The 24,889-nt window shown below is 41.5% G+C and overlaps 1 protein-coding gene across 2 annotated transcripts in view; it reads left to right on the top strand.

Annotated features, from left to right (window-relative positions):
* The window catches only part of TOX3 (TOX high mobility group box family member 3), a 96,311-nt gene extending 73,532 nt beyond the window's left edge, over positions 1 to 22,779 (top strand). For both annotated transcript variants that reach the window (XM_016142407.2, XM_016142406.2), the window contains exons 4-7: positions 10,923 to 11,192; positions 15,172 to 15,399; positions 17,018 to 17,098; positions 20,618 to 22,779. In XM_016142407.2, coding sequence (XP_015997893.2) covers positions 10,923 to 11,192; positions 15,172 to 15,399; positions 17,018 to 17,098; positions 20,618 to 21,370 — 1,332 coding nt within the window. In that variant the 3' untranslated portion in view covers positions 21,371 to 22,779. The remainder of the gene's footprint in view (positions 1 to 10,922; positions 11,193 to 15,171; positions 15,400 to 17,017; positions 17,099 to 20,617) is intronic.
* The last annotated feature ends 2,110 nt before the right edge of the window (positions 22,780 to 24,889 follow it).

Below are 24,889 nucleotides of genomic sequence, written 5' to 3'. Positions count from 1 at the left end.
GATTTTAAATCACAAATGTTGGAAAAAATAAAATGTACTAGGACAGAATTATGATGAATACAATGTGTCGTTGGCTTTGTACTATGTACTACCTGCCATGTTCACGTATAAACTTGAATTCAGAATCGCCAGAGGCATGGTTAAAAATAGGCTATGTCAAGGTTCTTCTATATCTCCCTCCGGGCACCGAGTTGGCTGGCTACATCGTAATACTCCATGGCAGCTCCTCGGAGTGCTCCCTCAGGAAGGTCACCAGGAAAATAATAAATAATGCTTTCTACATCATGCATTCGGCGTCTCTGTGTGCATGGATATTTCATACCTTATGCAAGGAAGAAGTTTTATTTTCCAAATGAATATGGCTGGCTGGGAAGGATTGCTATGGTGAATTAAGACTATCGCATAAGGAAAAAAAAAAACAAAAAAACGCCAGCTTGTTTATGTTGTATTGAACCAGCTTTTCTTCAGAGCCTCATTGGTTTTCCTTTCGAAAGAGTGACAGTTTGTCACGTTACTGATTAGCTGCATTTTTGTTGGCAACAGGCACGATATGTTTATCTTCCTTAAATTTATGCCATTATATTTAAAAACAGAAAGGAGGAACAGAAAGGGGGGATTAAAACGAGATCCATGCTTAGCATTCACATTCCAAAATATGCAAATAATGCTCTCGTATTCAAAAGCCAGTCGCTGAAAAATTGAAAGTGGGTGTGTTTGTGACTTCAAAGAACAGCCTCGGTTTGCTTGTTGTGCATATGCGTCTTTTAAAGCAGTATGTGGTTGGCAAATAGACATCAGCAGTATATTCTGGTTAAAAATGCCTTACCTCTAAGCATTATCGCCAGTCCAGGTGATCATCTGGAAATTATTTTAATCTACAAAAGATTGCAATCCGAAAAATCTACAACGCGCGTGCCCAAGGGTTTTTTTTTCCTTCTTCTTCTTCTTTTTTTAACACCTCTCTATAATCTGCTCAGCGAGTAGCACTGACATCAGTAGTACATCAATTTCAGAAAGTGGATTATTTTTACTAGACAGCTATTGTGACATATTGGGTCAGTCATAAATGAAAGATATTCATGCAAGCATGCAATACTTGTAATGAAGTCTCACTCTGACCTTCTGTATGATTGATTCTGTAATTTAGTTTTCTCAGGCAGTGCCTGAAATGAAATGAAATCATGTTGAACAAGTTTTGAATACCCACAGTGCACCAGGAGAAGAAAAATCTGCAGCCCTAGAGGCTTGAGACAGAGCAGCTGAACGATTTATCTCTATGCTATTATAGCCTTTGCCAGCATTCAACATTCTTTTTTTTTTTTTTTTTTCTTATTTGGCTTAAGTACTTAATTCTGCAGGTAGCTGTAAATGGGAAAATAAAATGCTGTTCAGATTTAAAATGACAGGACAGGAGTATGTGCAGGGGACTGATAAAATATCTTGAATAGAACTGACCTTTCATGTAGCTGGAAGTTACTGGGGGATTCATCCTCATAATTACCATATAGATTATTTTTATTTCTTTCCTGCAATGAAACATTTCAGAGAGCAGTAGTGCTGATTGAATGGAAATTGAACTTGTTAACATTCTTTTCAGCTTAGTCTGTTGTACATAACAGAAGGTTAGCTTTGATGAATTTCAAAATTCTCTTTGATATCCAAGAAACAGACAGTAAAATAATTGTCTCCAGTCTGATATTTTGTATGCTCCCCAAAAAGAGAATTTATAAAACACACTGATAATTCAACATACTTTTTCTTCGTATGTTATAGTTCGTGTTTAGAGGACTGACCTGTTCTGTTTGATATGTTTTGGATTTAATTGGGGTAGCATGTGTTTATAGAAAATGCTACACTGGTCCTCTAGAAATGTCAAACATAGTATTAGAAAATTGAAAAGGGTGGAAGTAAGGGAGGTATATTTGAGTATGGTAGTCCCTGTACGTGTTAAGGAAAGAGAGAAAGAGAGAACAAAGTCCCATAGAAAATAAGCATGCAGTGAAGAAAGTTACAAGGTTCTAAAATATTCATAAGACTCATAAGTCATCATCTAGACAGATGTCATTTTTGACCAGAAAAAAAAAATGTGAATATATAAAAATAACACATCTAAAATCACCAGGCTTATGTTAGAAGTTTGGTTTTTGGTTTTTTTTAAATATACGATCATTTGGTATGGCTCTAATTTTGAAGTTGAATTATTTTTGTTTTTGCAAAATGACTGGCATGCCATTTGTATACTTTTAAAAATCTTGCATTAAGAGAACCAGCAGACTTTCAATTAATACGTTGTTTTAGCAACGTTGCTTAATGTGTTACAGATAAAACAGTTATTTCATGGGTCATTAATGTGTTTAATGCATGGAACGTTCTATTAAAACAAGTCCTGATTATCGTTATGAACACGTTCACACCGTTGTCAGTGGAGTCTGCAGAGCTGAGTCCTGTAGGCGATTACCCTTAGCCATTGGGGGAAGCTTAACAATTTTTCATATAGACTGAATGATTACTTCAGCAATACTAATTTTTGGTCAAGTGATGGCCACAACATATTTTTATCATAAGTTAACAATAGAAAAGGCACAACTTATGTAAGCAAAAAACTCTGAATGAGCTGGGGTCTGTCTGTCCAAAGCCCAGATACTGAAATTGAATCTGTATTAACTTTCAGCAGATATTTACTGAGTGCCTACTAAGTGCTATGATTTATTCCTAATAATTAGAGACTGATGATACTATTCATAAAATTGTTTCTTTGATTACCGGTATCTCTTCTGCATGCTACCAAAATTCACAGTCTGATGACAGCTAATGGGTTCTTAGCATCAAAAACCAACTTGAATTTAGCTGTCACTATACCTTGACAACTGTGTGCCTGATACGCCCAGGCCATGGACATTTTTATGAGCTGCCTTTCTCTGTAGAGCAAAAAGCCCTGTAGTATACATAGCTTAAAATAAGTAGTCTTTATTCTTGGTCTGTAAATACCTACTGACCTTGAACACATGGATGTTGTCTTTAAGGCCGAGTTAACTTTAGGGTCATCTATGTAAGTAGGAGTATGGTCCAAACTTCTGCGAAATCCAATTAGCTGTCGCGAAGTGTGACACATGATCACTTGCTTGATGTATGACATTCAAGGAAAAGTGTTGTTAGAAAGTCAAGCTGTGATTTATTTCCCTGCATCTTGTCTTTAGCACGTATAGCCTATAGTTATCTACTTCAGGGACAGCAGAGACGCCATTTGACATCCCTCGGATTCACGAACAACACTGGCATGGTGACTCGAACGTTCCTTTAGAGGCACGAGAGTCGTACCGGTACCCCGCTTCCTCTTCTCCATCGCACCTGTCACCCTTCGCGATGGTCTCCTTTGCTTATTTCATGGCCTGTCCCCTCCCCTCCCCTGTCTCATTTATTACTGTCACCCTTGGCCTGGAACAGTGTGTCTCAATATTTCATTTGTTGACCATACATATGAATAAAGGAAAGGACAATGAAAGAATACTGATTTGTTCTTAAGAGCACACTTTAACTATTAAATCAAAATGGAGGAGTGGAGTTTAAAGTACAAACAGCTGTAAAAGTGGAAGTCTTCTTTAAAATTTTAATTTAGGACTCGGTTAAACAAGCATGGAGCTGACTTCTTGGTAAAACAAAGGAGTGATAGGGTATATGAGTAAAATACCATTAAGTGTTTTATGATAAACTCTTGAAAATTTTATTTTGCTAAGAAACTATTAATTAACTTTTGAGAAGACTGTTTTTCACAAGATGTTCCCATGTAGGTATGTTTGATTATAACCCTGAGAGTAGTTATTAAGTAAAAATGATCTATTTCAGTGCAGATATTTTGATGAAGTTAAAAGTTTGTGGTGTGTAGGTCTGTAATTATCATTGGCATGCCTTTGGCATAACTACATTTGTTTTGAGGTCTGTTGGAGTTAGGAATATAGTAGCTATGCATGACTATTGATTGATCATTGTTAATTTGGAAATAAAATTATAACATAGCTATTGAACATAACAATAATTGAGTATACAATTACTAGCCCCTAATTCCATATTTGTTAAGAGCATACTTATTTATTAACATAAAGCAATTTTTATTACTGATAATTGTTTAATTACTCCATTTCTCAAGAAGCATTGATTTAAAAAGCAGCATGGTAAAAATGTATTTAGTCACACCGTTTAATATGTTTGGGTGATTTCTCCTTAATTAGATATTCTCTTCTATTACGAAAATCTAACTTTGGATCATGATAGAGCATATTTGCTTGTAATAGTAGATGGAGGGTAAATTACACTTGTTCGTATATTAGATTTTTAAAGAAATGTTTATGATAAAATCAACCCAGTGGAAGTAAGCACCATTATAATAAGTAAAAATAGATAAAATCGAAAAATAAAGGGAGATATTTAAAATAAAAATTAATTTGAAAGCTCGTGTCTTATATTTGCAAAAGGAGCGCCACCGCGGTGCAGGTGGATATGGGCAGCTCAAAGACAAATGCCGGGGCTGGGAGAGAGAAGCCCCCGCCCCACCCCGTGCTGAGGATGGCATGGAGGGACTGGAAGTTGGGTTTCCTTGGCTTAGGAAATAAGACTGAACCGTATCCACTCCCCGCCCCACCCGGCAAACCCTCGCATTCCTCAGGTAGAGTGTGGACGTGCTCATGTAGTAGAGCGATTTACTCAGTAAGGATGCTTTTCACCTTTCAGGTGTTCTTGTCCTGATTAAGTCAAGGAGGAAGTCTCAGTTTGGGTCTAATATGTCCTTCACACCTCTCTTCGGTCCTTTTTAAATAAGAGAAAGCAAAAACTCCCTCCCAGAACCTTAGGACCCTGCATTTTGACAATGCTAACGGTGTTATTTTTATTCCGTAATGTTTATTTGGTCTTCCATTGAACGAGGGTGACCTCAGTTCTTCCTTTATGCTAGTGAGCTCAAGTTTCCTTTGTTCATATAAAATGACTTAGGTTTTAACAGCTCACTCAAACGATTAATGTTCAATAATAAAATTGGGTTTCAGGAAATGAAGGAGCAGTACCAGAAATATCCTGGTTTCCTGTTTAAAAACAAACAAACAAACAAACAAACAACAAAGAGGCCCTTTCATCAGGTGGAGAGAGGAGGCAAGCGCTCCCCCCACCAAGACACCCACAAAGCATTCCAGCCCTGTCGAAGCGTCCTTACAGGCCAAGAGAAGGCATTGCCCTTCCTGTTAGAAGTCCGAGGCCTTCCCATTCTGGTGACCTCCTCTGAATGCAAAAACTAATCCTTGGGGACTCTTCAGATCACAGGTTGAGATGTTAGCTCTGGATTTATATTTATATTTAAGTCAGATTGTCCACAGTTGATTTAGATGGGTAGCCCGTGAGGTAGGACCCGTTAATATTTATCGGAATGAATAACCCCATCAGACATAGACCGAGCCTTTCAACTCCCAGTGACGCCCTTCCGCACTGCATAGAATCCAGACTTCCTAGGACAGACCACAGGCCGTGTCACCTTGTGGCCATGACTTGCCTCCTGGTTTTCACGGGCAGCCTTGCCCTTCCCGGCCCAGCAGCCCTCGCTCTCCTTTACTTTCCCGCGGTGTGCTTCCTCACGCCCCTGGCCTTTGCACTTGACCTTCTCTGCCTGCGATGCTCTTCCCTCACCTCTGGCGTTGTTAGCGTCTACTCTCCTTTACACCGTGGCTCGGTGGGTCACGTGCTCAGGGAAGCGTCCACTGACTTCCCTCCTGGGCATTATCTGGCGCATTCCCGCCTCCCGGGCCCACCGCATCCCTCCCGGGCATCATGTGGCGCCTTCCCGCCTCCCGGGCCCACCGCACTGACCTCTTCCTCGTGCTCGCCCGGCCGCCCTCTGTACTGGCCTCCTGCCCGTTTCTCACGCACGCCACGCTTGCTCCCGCCTCAGACTTTGCACACGCCGGTCCCCTCATTTGGCGGTTGACGCCGCTTCATCCTTTAGGCTTCGGTTCAGATGTCATCTCGACGAGGCCTTTGCTACCGACCCAATCGAAGGGCATCGCCCTCCCAAAAACACTTGTTGGTATAACCTATTTATTTTCTTCATCATAATTTGACGTCGTTATTTGTTTACGTACATGTTTTCTGTTCATGCAGATAAGACACAGGCTTTTAGACACTCCTTCCCCTTCCCCAAGGTGATTTTCGTTGTATTTGTCTAATAATTAAAGTAGTTCCTGCCACCTCTTAGAAGCCACTAGTTGCTTTGCCTGTCACTCATCATTAGTAAAATTTCCAAGACTTTAATAACAGAGGTAATGATTTATAAATGGCATTAAATTTGGGGAGATTATATCCTAAGAATGGATAAGAAATGTATATCCATGGTTTACATTTCCTTACCATGTCATTGCTACTAGGAAAAATTAAGCTATTTTGAAGGAGTATATAAATGTATGAATTATTCTTGCCTACACTTTGTCATAGTAAGTTTATTAGTCCATTCTAAATTATGTTTAGAGTAATATTTGAAACAATGACAAAGATAACTTTCTAATTTTAAAGATATGAGTATTGGTGTGTTGGCTTCTCTGGCCGGGCACATAGTAGGTGCTCAATAAATATCTTGGACCTGGGCTGACATCTTTTTCTTTTTAAGTGGGAATCCTGAGATCAAAGGGAGCATCTTTTAAGGATTAACTTTTTTTTTTTTTAATGGAAAATGATCTGAGTCTTTAAGGAACACCAAGTTCCCCAAGGCTGTTGTTAATCATTAGTGGCCCTAAAGGAATTCGAATCTCTGAAGAGACATTTTCATGGTTAATCTTATCCTGTAATCCTCACACATAGAAAGTTATCCGATAACTGTGGGGCATGGTCTATGCTGGTACGTTTATGTGCGTCAGCGGTTCCTTGAAAATATTTTGGAGGATCTTGGTATATTGTCCAATGGGGACAGGAAAGATAGGGCCGAGGGTTTTGAAAACTATTTGGATGGCTCTATAAGTTTTGGCAAGGCCTTGGCCTCACCGCCAGTATTTTTCCGGGGTGGTTTTCACTGTCTTCACTGCAGAAGATGATGATGATGATGATGATGATGATGATGATGATTATGTTTAGTGCAATGTTATAACGAATCTCAATTTTATAAAACAAGTGATGGAGCTGCATTTCTTAAAGGGAGCTGGTGGCAGTGGAGAGCCTGACACCCGCGTGTTCTCTGTCTGCACACGCACACCTCCACCACTGAGGCACCGTGGCTCCCTACAGCACGGCTTTTCCCTCGAGCATTACTAGCTAGCTCTGTGGCCCATGGAATCTCTCTTATCCGTGATCGGGTATAATGGCATCTAATTCCGGAGGCTCTTTAGAAAATTCACTTGGAAAATGCACAATGAGCTTAGCACACATCCTGGCACAGAGTAACAAGCATTTATTGTTTGTTTCGGTACGTGAGTCCTGGCTGTCGGTCACCAGGAGCTCACGAGCAACCAGGTCCATGAGAAAAGCATCAAATGTAGGTGAAATTCGGGAAGAGCTGGTGACGCCAAGAAAACGTACTTCCTGGCCTTTCGTTTGGCCATGAGATCCATCTGAAAATGCTCTCAGTGTGGGAGGAGTCAGTCGAGCATCCGTACGGTCCGATTCTCATAGGTATTGGAATAGATAGAGAGCGAAACAACCCTTCGTGAGAAAGCTGTGCAAGCCATATTTTGTGGCCATGCCAGTTAACTAATTTACTATTACACAGTCAGGATTAAAGTACTTAATTTAATTGTACTCTGGAAGTTTGGAGATATTTTAAAACATTCGGATTTAATAAGTCTGAAAGGGCTTTTGAAAAGCATTCCGAAAGGCATATTACGAAGAGCAAAGTAAGAATTAGATGGCTCGATTCCCCAATAGTTGGAGGCGAGAAGTGGCATGAGCGAGCAATGGTGGAACTTTCAAAGAACGTGGAAGAGTGACTGAGTCGCGTTGTTGAAGAGAAGCAGCTAACCATGTGGTAGAATGCTAACAAAGAAAAAATCAGGACAGGCGAATCATATAAAATCCACTTTTGTCGTACGACTGCAGAGGGATGCCTACCACAGAAAGTAATATTTTCAGAAGCGTGGAAGAGGATATTGTCATTGAGACAAGGAAGAGTGGGATTGTTCTGATACATGGGACATGTTTTTCCGGGAGGCCACAGGAAATTGATAACTCAAAAATTATTAAACAATGGAAATTTTATATATTTAGCATTCAACCCTAGCAATTAGCTATAGACTTTTAACTACACGTATATCTTCTTTTTAGTTTTTCCTGACTAAAGTGTTTTAGTTTATTTTGTTTTGTGTCTTTATAATCGTTAAAAGTTAAAATCCTCCCCCTTCTTACTCCTCGAACCCTACCTCTGATAATATAACCATTGTTGCGAGTTCAGATTATGTGCTTTTCTTTTTAAACAAAAAGGAGCTGTGCTTTATGTTTATTTTGCAACTTGCTTTTTCACTTACTATGTCGTACATGTGACTCTAAGTCAGTGGTTCTCAACTGGGAGCAATTTTGTCCCCTGGGGGACACCATCTGGAGACATTTTTGATTGTTATGACTGGTGGAGCGGAGGGAGAGGGAGGTTGTTGCTACTGGCATTACTGGCATCAGGAAAATAGAGACCAGGTTGCTATATCATCCTAGGATGCAAAGAACAGACTACACAAAAAGACTTATGTGGTCCAAAATGTTGACAGACCCAATTTGAGAAACCCTGCTCTAGGTCAATGCCATAAATCTAATTCATTATTTTAAAAAAGCTTCATAATACTTTGTAGTTTGCTAGATCACAGTTTATTCACCTGGTTTTCTATGGATAGCTATGGCTTCTTATTTGGTGGCATTTGTATACTTAATACAATGAAAGTAAGTGTTCCAATTTAGTCATTTATAATTCGTTTGTTTCTTATAAAGAGCAAAAATAAGCCTTATCAGAAAGACTCAAAAGTGGAACAGTGGAGAATTCATAGGCTTGTGTATAAAATTAGATTCTGGGTCACTCTGAGTCAAGAGAATTTGGTTTCGATAAAATCAGACTCAGGTTAAATGACACGTCTTAAAGTAAGTCGTTTGAAAAGCATGTCTTCACTTTTTGATTCTTTGGAATTAAAAAAAGGAATTAAAGCCTTTTATGTGACTGCCAAAAACAGAAGACTAATTCTGAAGTGACTGCAGCAACTTTCAGAGAAGTTTTTAAATTCTGATTATCTGTACCTCCTCTTTACCCATATTTTAAAACATCCATTAGTACATTAAATCACCGTGTGTTGAACAAAAAGAAACAAAGCAGGTTTAAGATGAAAAAAGGCTAAATCCAATCCTAAAGACTTTGAATGACTTCCAGATGCCACTGACTCCGTAATTCAGAATGGGACGACCCTCCGGTTAACGGGAGGGTTCTGCAGAAAGCATGCCTCGAGGCAAACAGATGTTTGCTCTGTGCCGTGCAGCCAGCCCATCCTCTGTGCAAGTCACATGCATTCCTGGGAGCGATAAAATAGAGAGAGCCGATTCTCCCTCTGTCCCAGAGCTGGGCGAAGGGTATCGGAACCGGAGCTCTGTGTGGGAGAAGGATGCTGAGCCAGTTGGTGGGCAGGTGGGCCTGGAAGGGCTGGACCTCCGCGTCAGCCCTTTCTCTGTCACCCGTTTCCTCATGAAGAAGCAAGAGCTGGAAGTTGATCTTTTCTTTCCCAATAGTCTTCTACTTATTATTATTTTTTATCATGGTGACATTGGTTAAGGAAATCCAGTAAGTTTCAAGTGTACGATTTAGCAGTAAGGTATATATATATATATATATGTATTGCATTGTGTGTTCACCGCCATATTTAGATTTCTTTCTGTCAATCACATATTTAACCCTTTTTACCCCGTCTACCTCCCCCTCCCTCGTATCCCTCCCTCTTCCCCCTCCCTCCTCCCCCTTACCCTCTGGTAACCACTAGTCCGTTGTCCATGTCCATGAGTCTGTTTGTTTGTCCTGTTCGTTTGTTGCTTTTAGGTTTATATCCCACATATAAGTGATATCAACTTTTTCTGTCTGATTTATTTTGCTTAGCATGATTATCTCGAGGTCCATCCATGTTGTTGCAAGTGGCAGTATTTCATCTCTTCTTATGGCTGAGTGATAATCCATTGTATATTCGTACCACAGCTTCTTTATCCAGTCATCTATTGTAGGACACTTTGGCTGCTTCCATGTCCTGGCCACGTTCATAGAATAATGCCTCTATGAACATCGGTGTGCAAATATCTTTTTGGATGTGGGCTTTCGAACCTTTGGGGCAAACACCCAGTAGAGGGCTTTTATTTTTAAGTCACCCAGTGACAGTTCTATCATGAAATAGATGAGGCTGGATGATTTGGGCCTCGTGCTTTCGATGTCTCGTCTTTTTGACATGAGTCTTTATAGTTACTAAATTAATAGAGACCATCATCCTGGAATAGGTCAGACCTATCAAAATTGCAACAGATCACACCTGTCTAAGGAACTGCTAACGTTCTAATTTTATTGATTTTCTTTTTCTTTTTTTTTTTTTATTGGGGTGTAATCGGCATTTGACGTTATATTAGGTTCAGGGGTACAATGTAATGCTTTGGTATTTGAATATATTATGCAATGGTCACCACAATAAGTCAAGTTACTATCCATCACCATAAGTAGTTAGAAAAAATTTTTTTTCTGTGACGAGGACTTGTAAGATCTGCTCTCTTAGCAGCTCTCAAATATGCAGTAACCACAGTCACCATGCTGTGCGTTACATCCCTACGAGTTATTTTATAACTGGGAGGTGGTACCATTGGACACCCTTCACCCATTTCACCCACCCTACCCTACTCCCAATAAGTCCACTGATATTGTGGAAAATCAAGAGCGTCCCCCCCTCTGTTGCCTTTTTTAGGATCAGAGCCACACACAGGTGTCACAGTACCGTCAGGACCCCTCTTTGATCATGAGGTCCATCGTCCACATGACCGATGCTGCTCGCGCCGGGGTCATGCCTTCCGCCCAGCTCACCACCATCAACCAGTCTCAGCTCAGCGCCCAGTTGGGGCTGAATTTGGGAGGCGCCAGCATGCCCCACACTTCTCCTTCGCCTCCGGCAAGCAAGTCGGCAACGCCCTCCCCTTCCAGCTCCATCAATGAAGAGGACGCTGACGAAGCCAGCAGAGTAAGTTCACTGCCGTAGTGCGTGACCGTCCAGAGGATTTGGGAGCACCCTACACTCATGTCTTTGAACTTGATTCATGGTATTGCCTTCTTCTCTTCATGGATTTGGAGTAGTATTTGCATAAGCAATGGCTTAATTTTTTTCTTCACTCTTTTTACTTATTTTGTGTGTAACGAGTGTTCAACTGGAAATTGGGAGATCTGGCTTTTACTAGTTGTAAGGCTCTGAGCGAGTCATTTACCCTTAATCGGCCTCATTTTCCTAATCTGCAGAAAGGGAGGTTGCAGAAGACTCACCAGTAACTCTAAACTCTCCTCTGGTTCTGAGTCGCTGTCCACGGGGGTGAGTTTCATCTGGGCACTTGGCCGGACAGCTGCCACGTTTGGTGGCCTTGCCCCTTCCATGCTCTTGATCGCTTCTTAAGTTCTAATTGTTTTTATGTCTTTGTTTTTGCCGTGGAAATGTATATTATTTAAATAGACAGTTTAAAATAAAAACTTAGTTGCAGATATGACTTTTCCGAATGCCTAGAAAAGTATTCTGTTTCATTAAAGTTACTTATTCTGGGCACTCAGTTACTCATTTCTTATTCGTTAATTATGTGTTGTACACCTACTCTGTGCTTGGCATTTTACTTGGTCCTGGTAATATGAAGATTTACAAGAGAATTACTACCCACGGGACTCCCCACTGGGGCTGAAGAGCAGTGTGGAAAACTACCTGCAAATGTGATTAGTGGCATAATTGATGCCTCTGGTGGGCTGAGGTCGTAATCGATTCTGCGTGAGAATGATCTGAGGAAGGCTTTATCGGGAAGGTGATATTCGAATTAGGTCTAAGAGCATACCTAAACGTTGGTGAGGCAGAAGAGAGAGGCTGGTAAGGGGAGCAGTGGAAGTACATGCCAGTTCATGGGTATCATGAACAGTTTGGGAGGAAAGAAATAGGAATCGAAGAAAGAAACGGCCGAAATGTGGTCGGCTTTCTCCTGATGGTGTTTGAGAGCTGGCGATTTGCACGGACCAATGGCCTAAGCAGATCCATTCTCTGAAAAGGTCATGTCGGCTGTATGTAGAAGGCATTACATAAGGAGAGACTGGAAAAAAGGAAACCAATGAGAAGGCCCCTTATTTATGAAGTGTTTCCTTTTAGTAAAGAAAGGAATGGACTTGAGGTACCAGAGTCGTGAGACATGTCGGAGGGAAAATCATCAAGTTTTGGTGATCCACTGGAACCTGAAGGAAATAGAAGATAACTTGGGTTTCTTTCGAGTGCGTGGGTATCAGTAGCTAAGAGGACCAACCCAGAGAGAGAAGAGGGTTATTTTTTCCCCATGGGGAAGATAAGACTTTGGCATGGTTTGGGTTGAATTTGAGGTGCTTATTCTTGAGTCTAAGTTCATTGGAGGTGGAACTATATATGGACTTGGGACCATCAGCACATAGATGTGGAGATGTGGAAGCCATGGGGATTTCTCCGTGTGCACGGGGCAAGTCAAAGCCAGCAGCACCCCGAGCATCATTTATGTCTAAATAGCACATGGAAGAAGAGAAGCTAGAGAAGACTGAGAGGATGAAAAGAGAAGGGAGGTGAGGGTCACATTGTAGGGATGTCAGAGAGGGTTGAATCCATGGCAACGTGTTGGCTCCTAGTTGGACATGGGTGGGAAAATGCACCCACAGCCTGCTCAGACTCAGGAGGACTTCAGTGAGGGGAAGCGAGAAATCATAATTAAAGCAACTCAAGGGACGTGAATAAGGCACGGCCGAGTTATAGGTGGTGATACAGAGTTCAGATGGACACCTTTCACGTTTCCACTGATTCGATACTGACCTCTGTGCCAATCCGAAAGTTGTCATGTCTCAGAGAACCTTTTCTGTGACTCCTCAGCTTGCTCCATTTTAAGCGAAGGCCGAGGCTTTGTGTAAAGACAAGGAATCCAATTTGTTATCTTTTAAGCGACTTGCCCGAGAAAGAAAGATTAACTTTAATGTTGATCATGTCTCTTTTAGGAAAAACTATTTCTCCACCTTTCCCAACCTTTTTGAGTCAGCTACAGAAAAGATTGTTTAGGAGAATTAACTCTGAGCTTTTGTTTAAACTGTGAGATAGTCTTCATTTCTAGCTTGTTCTTAAAAGGTAGTGATGATTGGGCCAAGTCAAGTTTATCCAAGAAAGACATACAAAGGTTGTCAACATTTGAATGTTGTTTTACAGAGAAGGAAATTGAACTCCTCTTATTTGGAAAAAGCTGCCCTGGAAATTGCTTTCATGTTGTCAATGGTCAGGGTATTATTTTTGGTGCAAACAGGGCCGAACTTTCTTCCAAGAAAAGAATATAGATGTTTGACTCAATTAGAAAAATCTATGTCTATATTTATTTCTTGTAGCGAAACCAATATTTTTTCATTGAAGGAAAACTTGGCTCCAGTTGAAGCTCTAATTGAAAGTCATCTGACTCCCTTGCAAGTTCAGGTTCATTAACTAGAATTAAACAAGTCTTACCTATTCCGAGAATTTAGATAAAAGACTACGCAGTCTATAAAATTAAATTAATTGTATGAGTTAGGAAAGATGACGTTTCGAAGGAGAGGTGAGGTATGTCTTAACTTCCATCTGAAATATGTAAATTATAAAGTACAGATGTTGTTATCACTCAAATAATACAAAAAAAAAAAAAATAAGTCTACCTAGAAGGAGACCGCTGGTTTTCCAAACCTGAAGAGTTCTGGGCTCTCAAAGACAGGTTACTTACCCTTTCTTCCCTAAGAATTTTAATAATTGGATTAAGTTCCAAATGTCCCTGGTTCTGAAAGGAATGATACTCTTGGAAAATGCACATTAGGATTTAAGTCTCAAGGCCATTAAAAGCCAATCTGTTAGTAACTTGAATCTGTCTCTGTTGATCTTGCCCAAGCCTGGCTTTTAAAACAGGTTTCATCAAACACTTCAACGTTGTCAATGAAATTAACTGCAAAAGTATGTTCAATATAGCCCTGTTATAATCTAGGGGGATGAAACGAGGTTGATAAATCATCTCCCTTGCTTCTCTGATAAGCATGCTTTATGATCATTGAAATTCAATGATGGTGGCAGGTGAATCTGGAGCTCGCAGAGCTGATGGATAACGGTGGAGAGCTGTACCATATCATTCCTGTGGCTTTGATCTCACAGAGCTCTCTACGTCCGTATTCTTCTGGGGGGGGGGGGCACACTTACCATACGCAATAAATATCTTCTTAGTCTTTTTAGCCTTGGTGAGTTTAAGCATCAGCTCTTACTCTGTTACAGGTTTTCAGTTTTGTGAAGAGTATCGATTTCCTTCCTTCCCCAGTTCGAGGAGTTTCGACGCTTTTACATTTCTCGTTGTCCTATTTTCTAACGTTATTATTTTAGAAAATAAAAATGGCCTTACCGTTATTGGACAAGCTCGGGGATTTTAGTTCATTTCCATTTGAGTTTCCAGAGACACATTAGCAAAGTAACATTCTGGTAAAATAGAAAATCAGCCTCAAAAAAAATCAGTATAGACCGATCACACATATGGCATATGACCATGGCAAGAGACCTCATTTAAAATAGCTGGCTATGATCAACATCCTGAATATTTTTCAGGTTCATGTCTGAAACTTCTGAAATTATAAAACATTTTGTTTATGTATACACATGTGGCCTCGCACATATATATAACATCGCCTGGTACAGAGTGTTCTGTTTTTCATTACTCATAATTGCTATTTAGAGCATATGTTGTGAATGCATTGAAGATACTTCTGGGTCTCATTAATCAATGTTCTAAATGCTAATCTCTGCTGTCCAGTTAACTAAGCAAATTCGCCCCTTCCCCACGTCCGGTGCTGATTCATCTGTTGATGACGCCTCACCAAACCTTTAAAGGGACAGTTGTGGACTTGAGTTAAGTCTCGCTGCATTCTCCGCAGATGCATTCCAGGCAGTGAATTTTCTTCATACCTTGCAGGCCATTGGAGAGAAGAGAGCCGCTCCAGATTCTGGCAAGAAGCCCAAGACTCCAAAGAAAAAGAAAAAGAAAGATCCCAACGAGCCTCAGAAGCCAGTGTCAGCATATGCCCTGTTTTTCAGAGACACACAGGCTGCTATTAAAGGTCAAAACCCCAACGCTACCTTTGGAGAGGTCTCCAAAATCGTGGCATCGATGTGGGACAGCCTCGGAGAAGAACAAAAGCAGGTGAGGCCAAGACCCATCTCGGCCACCTCCTGTTACAAAGCTACCAGTGTGTTCCTTACACCTTTTCCGAGTGAATACATTCGCTGCATAGGACCGCTGCTCATGCAAGCCTTTCTAAGCTGTGGAATTAAAACACACACACACCCCCCTATAAAAGCCAAACCACTCTCTGATTCTATGGATTTTTCAGTCCCCTTAAGGGTGCACGTTCACAACCCATTCGGAGGAGAGTTGGAGGGAATCCAGGTAGTATCCGGCAAGCGATAACTTTGATGATAATCTTTTCATTTTAAAGAAGGTGGAAGTTTCACTCCTTTGTTCAGAACGGGCAGTACGGAGCGATCGGGTCCATCCCGCCTGCCTTTTCTTTGATCATCTTTCTGAACCCTTGTGCTGTCCTGGTGGGTTTCCAAACTTTGAAGCCGCCTCTACGTGTCTCATTATTGTCACCGAGCATTTGAAATTGTATTCCAAGTTCATTTGAAAGCTCGGCAGTCTGAGAAGTATTGAGAGATGAGCCGTGCTGGTGTGAGAGGCCTCCGTGGGGCCTGGTCTCCTGTTCTCCCTTCTTCATGCCACTCCACACAGTGCAGGAAAAAATGGCTTCCTTGGGGGTCTGTCCTCCCCTTACTCCTTGCACGAAAGTCCCGTGACCATGAATAGGAGTTAACTTTACACAGCCTCGGAAGGATAGACCTGATTAGTAATAACACAGAGTAATTGCTTCAGGGTCGACGAGTGGAAAACCCTTGATTTTTTTTTTTCTTTGCAAACCACGAACTCATTTTTACTCACTGGTTTTGTTGGGATAGTGTGCCTACAGATTTTCCCTGTTTGTTTGAGGTGAGCGAGTTGCTGTTATGAAGTAGACGGATTTTTCTACCCCAGAAACGTAACCTAAGGGCCTCAACTGCTGCATCTAACTTTGAAACTTTGGAGAGAAAGAGTTGCACTTAGTCTAACACCCAGCAGCCATCCAGACCACTGTTAGAAAAAGAATCTCCAATTGTGTTTCATATGCTGGGAAGTACATGTATAACTCACTGGTCTCACTAATGAAAACCTCCCATGTTATTTGATTTCTGGTTTTTTTCTTCTCCAAAAGAAAACCAAGGTCCAGAGGCCTCCATCTTTTTTTTTTTTTTTCTTCTGTCTTCATACACTCTACCTGTTGGAGGTGGCGTTTTCATTCTCTGATTTGGTATAGTTTAGAACTGTGTGTGAGGGAGAGAAGATGTTGATGGAGAAACGCGTTACTCTCTCTAATTTAAACCATTCGCAGCAAATTTCATTCCTTTTGCTCCCTTATTTTCTGCCTTAGCATGAGGCCCTCAGCTGTTACTCTCAAGGAATGCATGCTACAACCTAAAACACTTTCTTGTTTGCAATAGTAAACATCAAAATTGCTCTCCAGTGAGGGCAAATGGGTTCGGTTTTGTTTCGATGTAGTGTGTGTGTGTGTGTGTGTGTGTGTGTGTGTGTGTGTTTACACTTAAACATCAAAGCCACCGAGACCAACTCTTTACGTGAGTTTTGCTGTGACCTCAGTCGTGCAACGGTTATTGTAGGGCTCAGAATTTCTAGGCTAACAGTGGCGCTAATTGTGGTCTTTTAACAGGTGTATAAAAGGAAAACAGAAGCTGCCAAAAAGGAATACCTGAAGGCCTTGGCTGCGTACAGGGCCAGCCTGGTCTCTAAGGTAAGCCTCCCCGCCCCCGCCACCCGAGAGCAAGCGAGAGAGCGTCCAGTCTCTGAGTTAGCTTAGTTCGAAAGTTGGAAACAGCCCTTGAGCATTGAAAGCGCAAACGCAGTTCCCCTTAGAGGTGACCAAACGAGAGCGTCTTGAACAATGCACCCATTTATTTGTTTCCACGAGAGATTCCTGTCGTGAGGGCTTAAAAAATAGGAGTTAATTCGAGCCGCTAAATCAAAATTGTTTCCAAAAGAGTCACTGATCTCTGTGTGCGTGTGTTGAATCTATTTAGACAAATTTTAAATAGCCTCTTAATTTTTCTTTTCATCACGGACTCAAATGTGTGGTAACGGCCTCCACTTAAACTGGGAGGCGTGTCTGTCAGGCATGTTTAGACATCATATCATAAATTTCTCCAGTGGTTACATTATTGCAGTCGGGGAGATTGCATTTGTGACCAAACTGTTCCACATCATATAAATAAATAAACTTCATGATTATTTAAAATAAAATGATGCTCCAAGTACCGAAAAAAAAAAAAAGAAGAAGACATGTATCTGTATTATACATAGAGTATGCAATGGACCCTGATGTATTATGAAACAAATGTCCCTCTAGATTATCATCACCTTGATCCAAAAAGACTGAGCTATTCCATTATATTATTTTAACATTTAATTAACTTTGTCTTTAAGCCTTCCTGGAATTTGGAGAGGTTTTGGGGGGATAATTTGAACTAATGGTTTTGTTCTTGATGGTTTTGTCCCCTGGCAGGTAGAGATCCCATTTTATTGTGGCCTATGGTACCCTGTAGGGCATGGCGGGCATCGCTTGCCAAGCCATTTTGAGTGGGGTTAACCCTTTTTCTCTTCTTTACCTGAGCTGTTTCTCCTTTTTGCTAAGATCTGCTATTGGCAGCTACTCAGAAGCAGAGCGAGAGAGGTCCCGCTGTCTTTGACAGTGTGTAGGACACTTTCCACTTCGTTAGAAAGAGGAAATTTCAGGTCAATAAGTAAAACCTCTTTCTGAGACTCTGCAAGACACACGTTGAAAGACGGTGTACCGATTCTGGCCTCGGATTTTTCATTAGCAGGAAGCGACTGAATGTGTGGCCGACAGATATTAAGAATTGAGAAGTCGTTGATGGCTAATGAGACAGAGTAACACGAATAGAGTAATGATGTGCTTGAACTTCTTAAGTGGATCGTTTATTCATTCATTTACCCAGAAGCAGGCAGAGGTGATCTTTGTGCATTAAAGCATGAATAATTGAGCACACGTGGATTTAAGCCAAGAGCCAATAACTCAAAAGGCATTGAGGAAATAGTGACCAGGGTTGGGCTCATCAAGTGTTTGGATACTCTAAACAGGATTCAGAAATATTTCTCAGTGGAATCCAGTGACTCCGAAACACCAGGAGGATGGACGTTAACGTTAAAAGGATAAATCTAAAATATTGTTTGTTCGTTCATTTGTTTCTCGATGGTATTTTCCTCAAGTAGGTGCATTTTGAGGGCATCTTAACTTTATATTCAGAGTCTTGGCTAGCAACTGGAATAGTCCTTGAGGTATACGTTTCGAATAACGTCAACCTGAATCGAAAGTGTGAAATGGCCTCTAATAATGGTCATCTCACGAGAAGCGACATCTCACCGTACAGCGTGATGGTCGGCCCGCGTCGGAAGAGCTGGTTCTGTGTGGGGACCCCGCCGTTTAAAGAGGAATGGCGACCCGTGTAAGGCCCTCCGGAGGGTTGCCGGCGTGGTGACGAGAACTAGAAAATCAAATCGTGTTCAAATAATTGAAAGAATCGGGGGAGCGAGGATTTGGGAACATACGATGTTGATCCTCGAATGTGAAGGCCGTCACGTGAGGGAGTTTCATCTCTGTGCCTTAGATAAAGAAAGAACTCATCCAAGGAGCAAGGCCACAGGGAACAGGATTTCCAGCCTCCACGTTAGAAATAACGAGTGGAGTCGCATCACATGTGCAAATAACTTACGCCTCTGCGTTCAGAGCCGAGGACTCGGTCTCTTAAGACGTGACTCTACTGTCGCTTTTAATCTTCACAACAATCAAAAAGATGAACAGAGGCTTGATAGTCATGATAACGTGTTCAGACAGAAGCTGTTGACAATGGCTGTTCCAACATCGAGTGACTCCCCATATAAGGTCACTTCTCAGGTTCCTTCCTAATAGTATATTTTATAAGTCTGAGCAATAAAGATCTAGAAGGAAACATTCAAAAATCATGTTAGAAGAGCGGGTATCAGTTTGATGCCTTGTGTGCTTCCGTAACCCCCTTCCCCCTCTAGCAACCTCAGTTTCGTGAAGAAAAAGAAGAAGAAATGGTTTAGGAGGAATCGTTCCAGTCACTGTTGCATTAGTTAAAAGCTTGATCTTTGCAAAGGTAATGATGTAATAGGTAGTTTCCCTCCGTGTTGAGCCCCAGATAGATTGTCGATCTTAACAACAGGTTATTCTGTCACCTGAGTGTTGAACGTTCTCCACTTAACTGTGACTGCTTTGATAAATTCCGGAAATCTTTGAAAATGTTCGGTGAAAGATCTCTAAGGAATTCAGTCGCTTTTCTTATATTCAAGTGATCACTGTTATAAACGGTCATGCAAATACAGGGCTTTGAAGTTTTCTAGGACCAGTAATTTTCTGGTTGTAGTAATTGTTAATTAATAAAAAGTAGCTAACATTTACTAAGGCTTCCATGGACCAGGCACTGTTCTAAATGCCTCACACATATGCATTAATTTACAAGGTAAATACCTACACAAGGTAAATACCATAAAACCCTATTTTATAGATAAGGAAATCAAGGAACAAATGAGTGAATTAACTTGAGCAACATCACAAAGTTGTCAAGTCATAGAGGCAGATTTGAACTCACGCAGTCTGGACTCGTGTTACTATTTGGTGGTGAGGTTAGTTGAGACTTCAATGCTGAAGAATTGTTGCTTTAGATATGTGCATTGGTTATCTTGCTACAGGAGTGCTGCGTAACAAGCAGCTATAAACCCCAGGGGCTTAAAACGATGAGGACTTACCTCAGGGAGTATTAGTTAGCTGGCTTGGTGGTCCAGATCTAGGCCAGAGAGGACAGCATCAGCTAGTTCTGCTCATCTGTCTGCAGCCGTCCTGGAGGCAGGGGAGTCGGGAGATGGGGCTGGGCTCATTGACATACATGATAGCCAGTTGGCTCTTGAGAGAGGGGTAACTGGGACACGTGTCTGTCATCACACACGTGGCAGTGATGAGAGAGAGAGGAGGGAAGAGGGCAGGAAGAGTGCAAGGCCTACCGAGACCTCGCTTTCACCACAGTCTGTGGATCAGAGCAAAGGCACGAGGCCAGCCTAGATTCAAGAGGTGGGGGATTTGCTTCCACCTCAGGGATGAGCTAAAAAGTCCCACGACAGTGGGCTTTTTATAAGCCATTCGTAATACTTAAAAATACCCAAATATTTTAAATACGTGTCTATTTCAATGTTTTGGACTATTCTCCCCCAAATGCAGGCTGCCGCCGAATCTGCAGAAGCCCAGACCATCCGTTCTGTTCAGCAGACCCTGGCGTCCACCAATCTGACGTCCTCCCTCCTCCTCAACCCTCCTCTTTCTCAGCACGGAACAGTGTCAGCCTCACCTCAGACTCTGCAGCAGTCGCTCCCTAGGTCCATCGCTCCCAAGCCTTTAACCATGAGACTGCCCATGAACCAGATTGTCACATCGGTCACCATCGCGGCCAACATGCCGTCGAACATTGGGGCTCCGCTGATCAGCTCTATGGGCACCACCATGGTGGGCTCCGCATCCTCCGCCCAGGTGAGTCCTTCCATGCAAACCCAGCAGCATCAGATGCAGTTGCAGCAGCAGCAGCAGCAGCAGCAGCAGCAACAGCAGATGCAACAGATGCAGCAGCAGCAGCTCCAGCAGCACCAGATGCATCAGCAGATCCAGCAGCAGATGCAGCAGCAGCATTTTCAGCACCACATGCAGCAGCACCTGCAGCAGCAGCAGCAGCAGCAGCTGCAGCAGCAAATCAGCCAACAGCAGCTGCAGCAGCAGCTGCAGCAGCAGCTCCAGCTGCAGCAGCTGCAGCACATGCAGCACCCGTCTCAGCCTTCTCCTCGGCAGCACTCCCCCGTCACCTCTCAGATGACGTCCCCCATCCCGGCCATCGGGAGCCCCCAGCCGTCCGCTCAGCAGCATCCGTCACAGATACAGCCTCAGACACAGACTCAAGTATTATCACAGGTCAGTATTTTCTGAAGACGCACGTGGCGGACGGATTGGCGTGCGCGAAGGCGAGCGGAGGGTAAACCGTCTGTGGCCGAGACTTGTGAGTCGGTGTTGGTTATGCAGACATGTGGAACAGATCACATGGTCCTCTCGGGTGTCTATTAGATAGGCAATAAGAACTGCAGTGTAGCTAGCATCATCTCTTAGCTGACTCTAAACCACTTTGTTTTTAAACGAGAAAAGCTGTGCTCTTTTATGTGATGCCTTTTTTATTTATTCAGGCTAGACCTACAATATGTGAATCAGACCGTTTCGTGAATCCCGGGACATGCCGATGACTGTAAACTGGTCTCTCTGAGTCATGAGAAACGGCCTTAGTTCTCCAGAAGTGAAGAAACCCTCACTTCGAGGCTGTTTGAACTTCCGAAACCCTAGACATAAAAAGCACAGTCCTAACTACCTGAAATACGAAGATCCAGTTTCATACAATCGTTTGTATGACATGAATAGTTGATGGCATTTTTTTTGTCATAAAAAAAAAATAATAATAATGTAAATCACAGACTTTTGCCAAAGGTCTTATTTTTGTTCCGAAACCTCTCCAGAAAAAAAAAGAAAAAAAGAAAAAAAAAAAAAAGCAAGTGATTAGATTCAATTATTGATTCGTTTCCACTTTCTACCCATGACTCCTCCAAATCAAACCACCCTACATGTCGTAACAATATCCGTGAGCGCTGTTAGCCCATCATACTCATTCCGATTAGAAGAAAAGAATGTGAATATTATATTCTGTGTTTTGAGTGACAAGTTTCGAAAAATAAAAACACTGTATTTTTAAAAGGGAAATGAACTTAAATGAAAACAGTTATTACAAAAGTTAAGATTTAAAAGAAAACAAGAGTTTTTATTATGATGTAATACTGGTAGAATATTTAAGAGGTGCACCACATCCGAATAATCAATGTAAATATTTTCTTTCAAAGTTGTAAGTTTTCATAACATGTGTTGTAAAGTTTTCATAAACGAGGCTTTAACGTAAACACTGGTGACATGAACCATTCATTGCTACGTTGCTTATTGTGTTTTTATGCTGTTTTATACTTTTTTATGAGTTACGATAGCAGCAATTAAGTTGTTTGTATTTTGCTTAACTAAAACGAAAATGCTTTTATCTTGCTATAGAATAAAACACCTTTCAGTAAAAACTGTGGACTGTATTTTGATGCAACAACCAGGAAACTGTTCACTTTTCAAATAAAATGATATGTCACATTTCACATTTGGTTCCTTGAATACGTATCAGCTGGGGAAACAGGCCACGTACCAACTTCTATTTGAGCCCGAGATTGTCTTCCGCTTTCCACTGGAAACATGATACTCACAAGCTAAGAATTTAGATAGCATTGCCCCAAACCAAGGCCCTGAAAAAAAAAAAAAAACATGACAAAGCATTAAAAACATATTCGTAATTATCTTCTTGTTAAGATGCAAGAGGCAAGGTGAGTATAGGGGAGGTCATCTTCTATAATGGGGCTGGAACTAGCTGGCTTTGTGTTGTTATTTGCTCTTAAAACTGATGATGAATACTAATTCTTAAGCCAAAATAATTATCTCAGTGCCCATTTCTTACCCCCTCTTCCCGCTCTTCAGTGGCTCCTGTTGGAGAACACTGTGACCACGGTCCCCAGTTGTCTTGCATGATTAATTACAGCATCTGTCGCGTCAGAAGCTATAATGAAGAGGTCTTGATAAAAATTGCAAATTACCACTGGCAACAGTCTTAAACTGCTTATGATAAAATGAAAATTAAAAACAGCAAGTGTCAACCCTGACCAGAATCCTAATCTGGAAAAAAAAAAAAAAAATGAGGGAGTGATAAGTACTGTCCCTGGTTACTGGGACGTTCAAAAAACAAGGGAATATGGATTCCTCCACGTTGTTGTATTTCAAAGAATATTTGCTGTATGTTGTGGGCTATAAATAATGAATTCAGCTTTCAATATTTCATAATCCTCTCGTACTCTGTATTATGTACAAATATTGAACAGCAAGAGATTCTAATTATAAATTTATAGATTTCTTGCTGTAGAAAAATTTATGTCTAAATTGAAGCTTCTCATAAGATGCATTAGTTGACAGGTATCAGTGTTCAAACGGTCTTTGATGTCTAATCACGTCTACAAGGGGGCGATTATATTCCACAAAGACATAATCTGCTTGCATCAGACCCGTCAAGAAGCAGGGCTGATGGTAAAAGATTTTCTGTGAATTGAAACTAACATTACATAACAATAAGAACCATTTTATATTCTGTTGTGAAACCTTTAGACAAATGTCTTCAAAATTAATTGCTAAACTGCATGTGACAGTAATTGTGTATTAGTTCTGTAATTGTCATTTTGAAAACCCATGAAGTATTGCTTGGAAAAAAAAATGTCACTAGTGATAAGACTTAATTGCAAGTGAAGTCTGTTTTCAACTGTTTGCAGTTAGAAGCAGGTGTTGGAACATCTCATAAACGGTTTTTAAAATCTTGGGTTTTATCACATTTGATTAAATGCTGCTAAACCACTGATGGTCAATTTCGAGAAAAAAAAAAGTAGTCGTTCAATTACTACGGTTTCAAAAATTAGTCATCAGGCAAAACTCTATATTTAAAACATCAAAAGGCTTGAATCGGTGAAAAGAATTCCCCCAACCTTGGCACCAGATTATCTTGCTCAGGCGTCGCCAAAGAACATTGTAAACCCGCTTGTGTTTCGGCTTATACGCGTGGCTCTGGGTCCTGCTCCGAAGACGTGGTAAACGCTTGGTGTACTTTTTTGGTTGCAGGTCAGAAATAAATCAGGGTAATGAAAGATATGCGTGAAGATGGGCTCTGTGATTAGTGGGCCGCCTAAATGCCTTCCCTCCTAAGTGGTGGACGGTCATGAAGGAGGCTTCCCCGCGCCTCCACCTGCATCGGGCTTACCTTCGCTTCTCTCTCCCCGTGCTGTGTGCACGTTATTCGTTATTTTGTTACTCTGGCTAAATGCGTTCTCTCTTTCCTGCATTAACCTGTACCGCCTTGCGATGAAAGAACGTGAGGAGTTTTCCTTTTTTTTAGCCAACAATGGGGTCATGAGTTCCCTACTCTGAGAACAGAAGCTTAAATGCCTTCGTGGGGCATGATATCAACGATACATTACCACCTGACAGAGGTTGGGAGGCTTTCTAGACAGATGGATTAATATCTCAAGTTTAAGTAGAAGTCCTCTCCCCTGCGCCTTCGGCGGGCCGCGGGCGTCTGCGTGGTCTCTCTCCCAGTTCTCACTTTACAGAGCGTTTTTCAGCACTGGACTTCGATCTAACCTTTCCTTCCCCCATCCCCAGCCCCTTTGTTTGGCTTTTGTTTTGCAACAGCTGTTATTATCGTTTTTTGGTCAGCTGTGATTGCTGGAGGCAAAATAGAGCCAGATGGTGTTTTGCTATGCATGAATGGTGAGTTAGAGGAGTTGGGATTCAATAGGCCAAATTTGAATGGTGCCTATGCACCACCTGCCTGCCGGG

This window comes from Rousettus aegyptiacus, unplaced genomic scaffold (assembly GCF_014176215.1).
Source record: "Rousettus aegyptiacus isolate mRouAeg1 unplaced genomic scaffold, mRouAeg1.p scaffold_m13_p_14, whole genome shotgun sequence".
Taxonomy (NCBI): Eukaryota; Metazoa; Chordata; class Mammalia; order Chiroptera; family Pteropodidae; genus Rousettus; species Rousettus aegyptiacus.
Note: the sequence above shows the minus strand (reverse complement) of the source record. Positions and strands in the feature narration are given on the sequence as shown.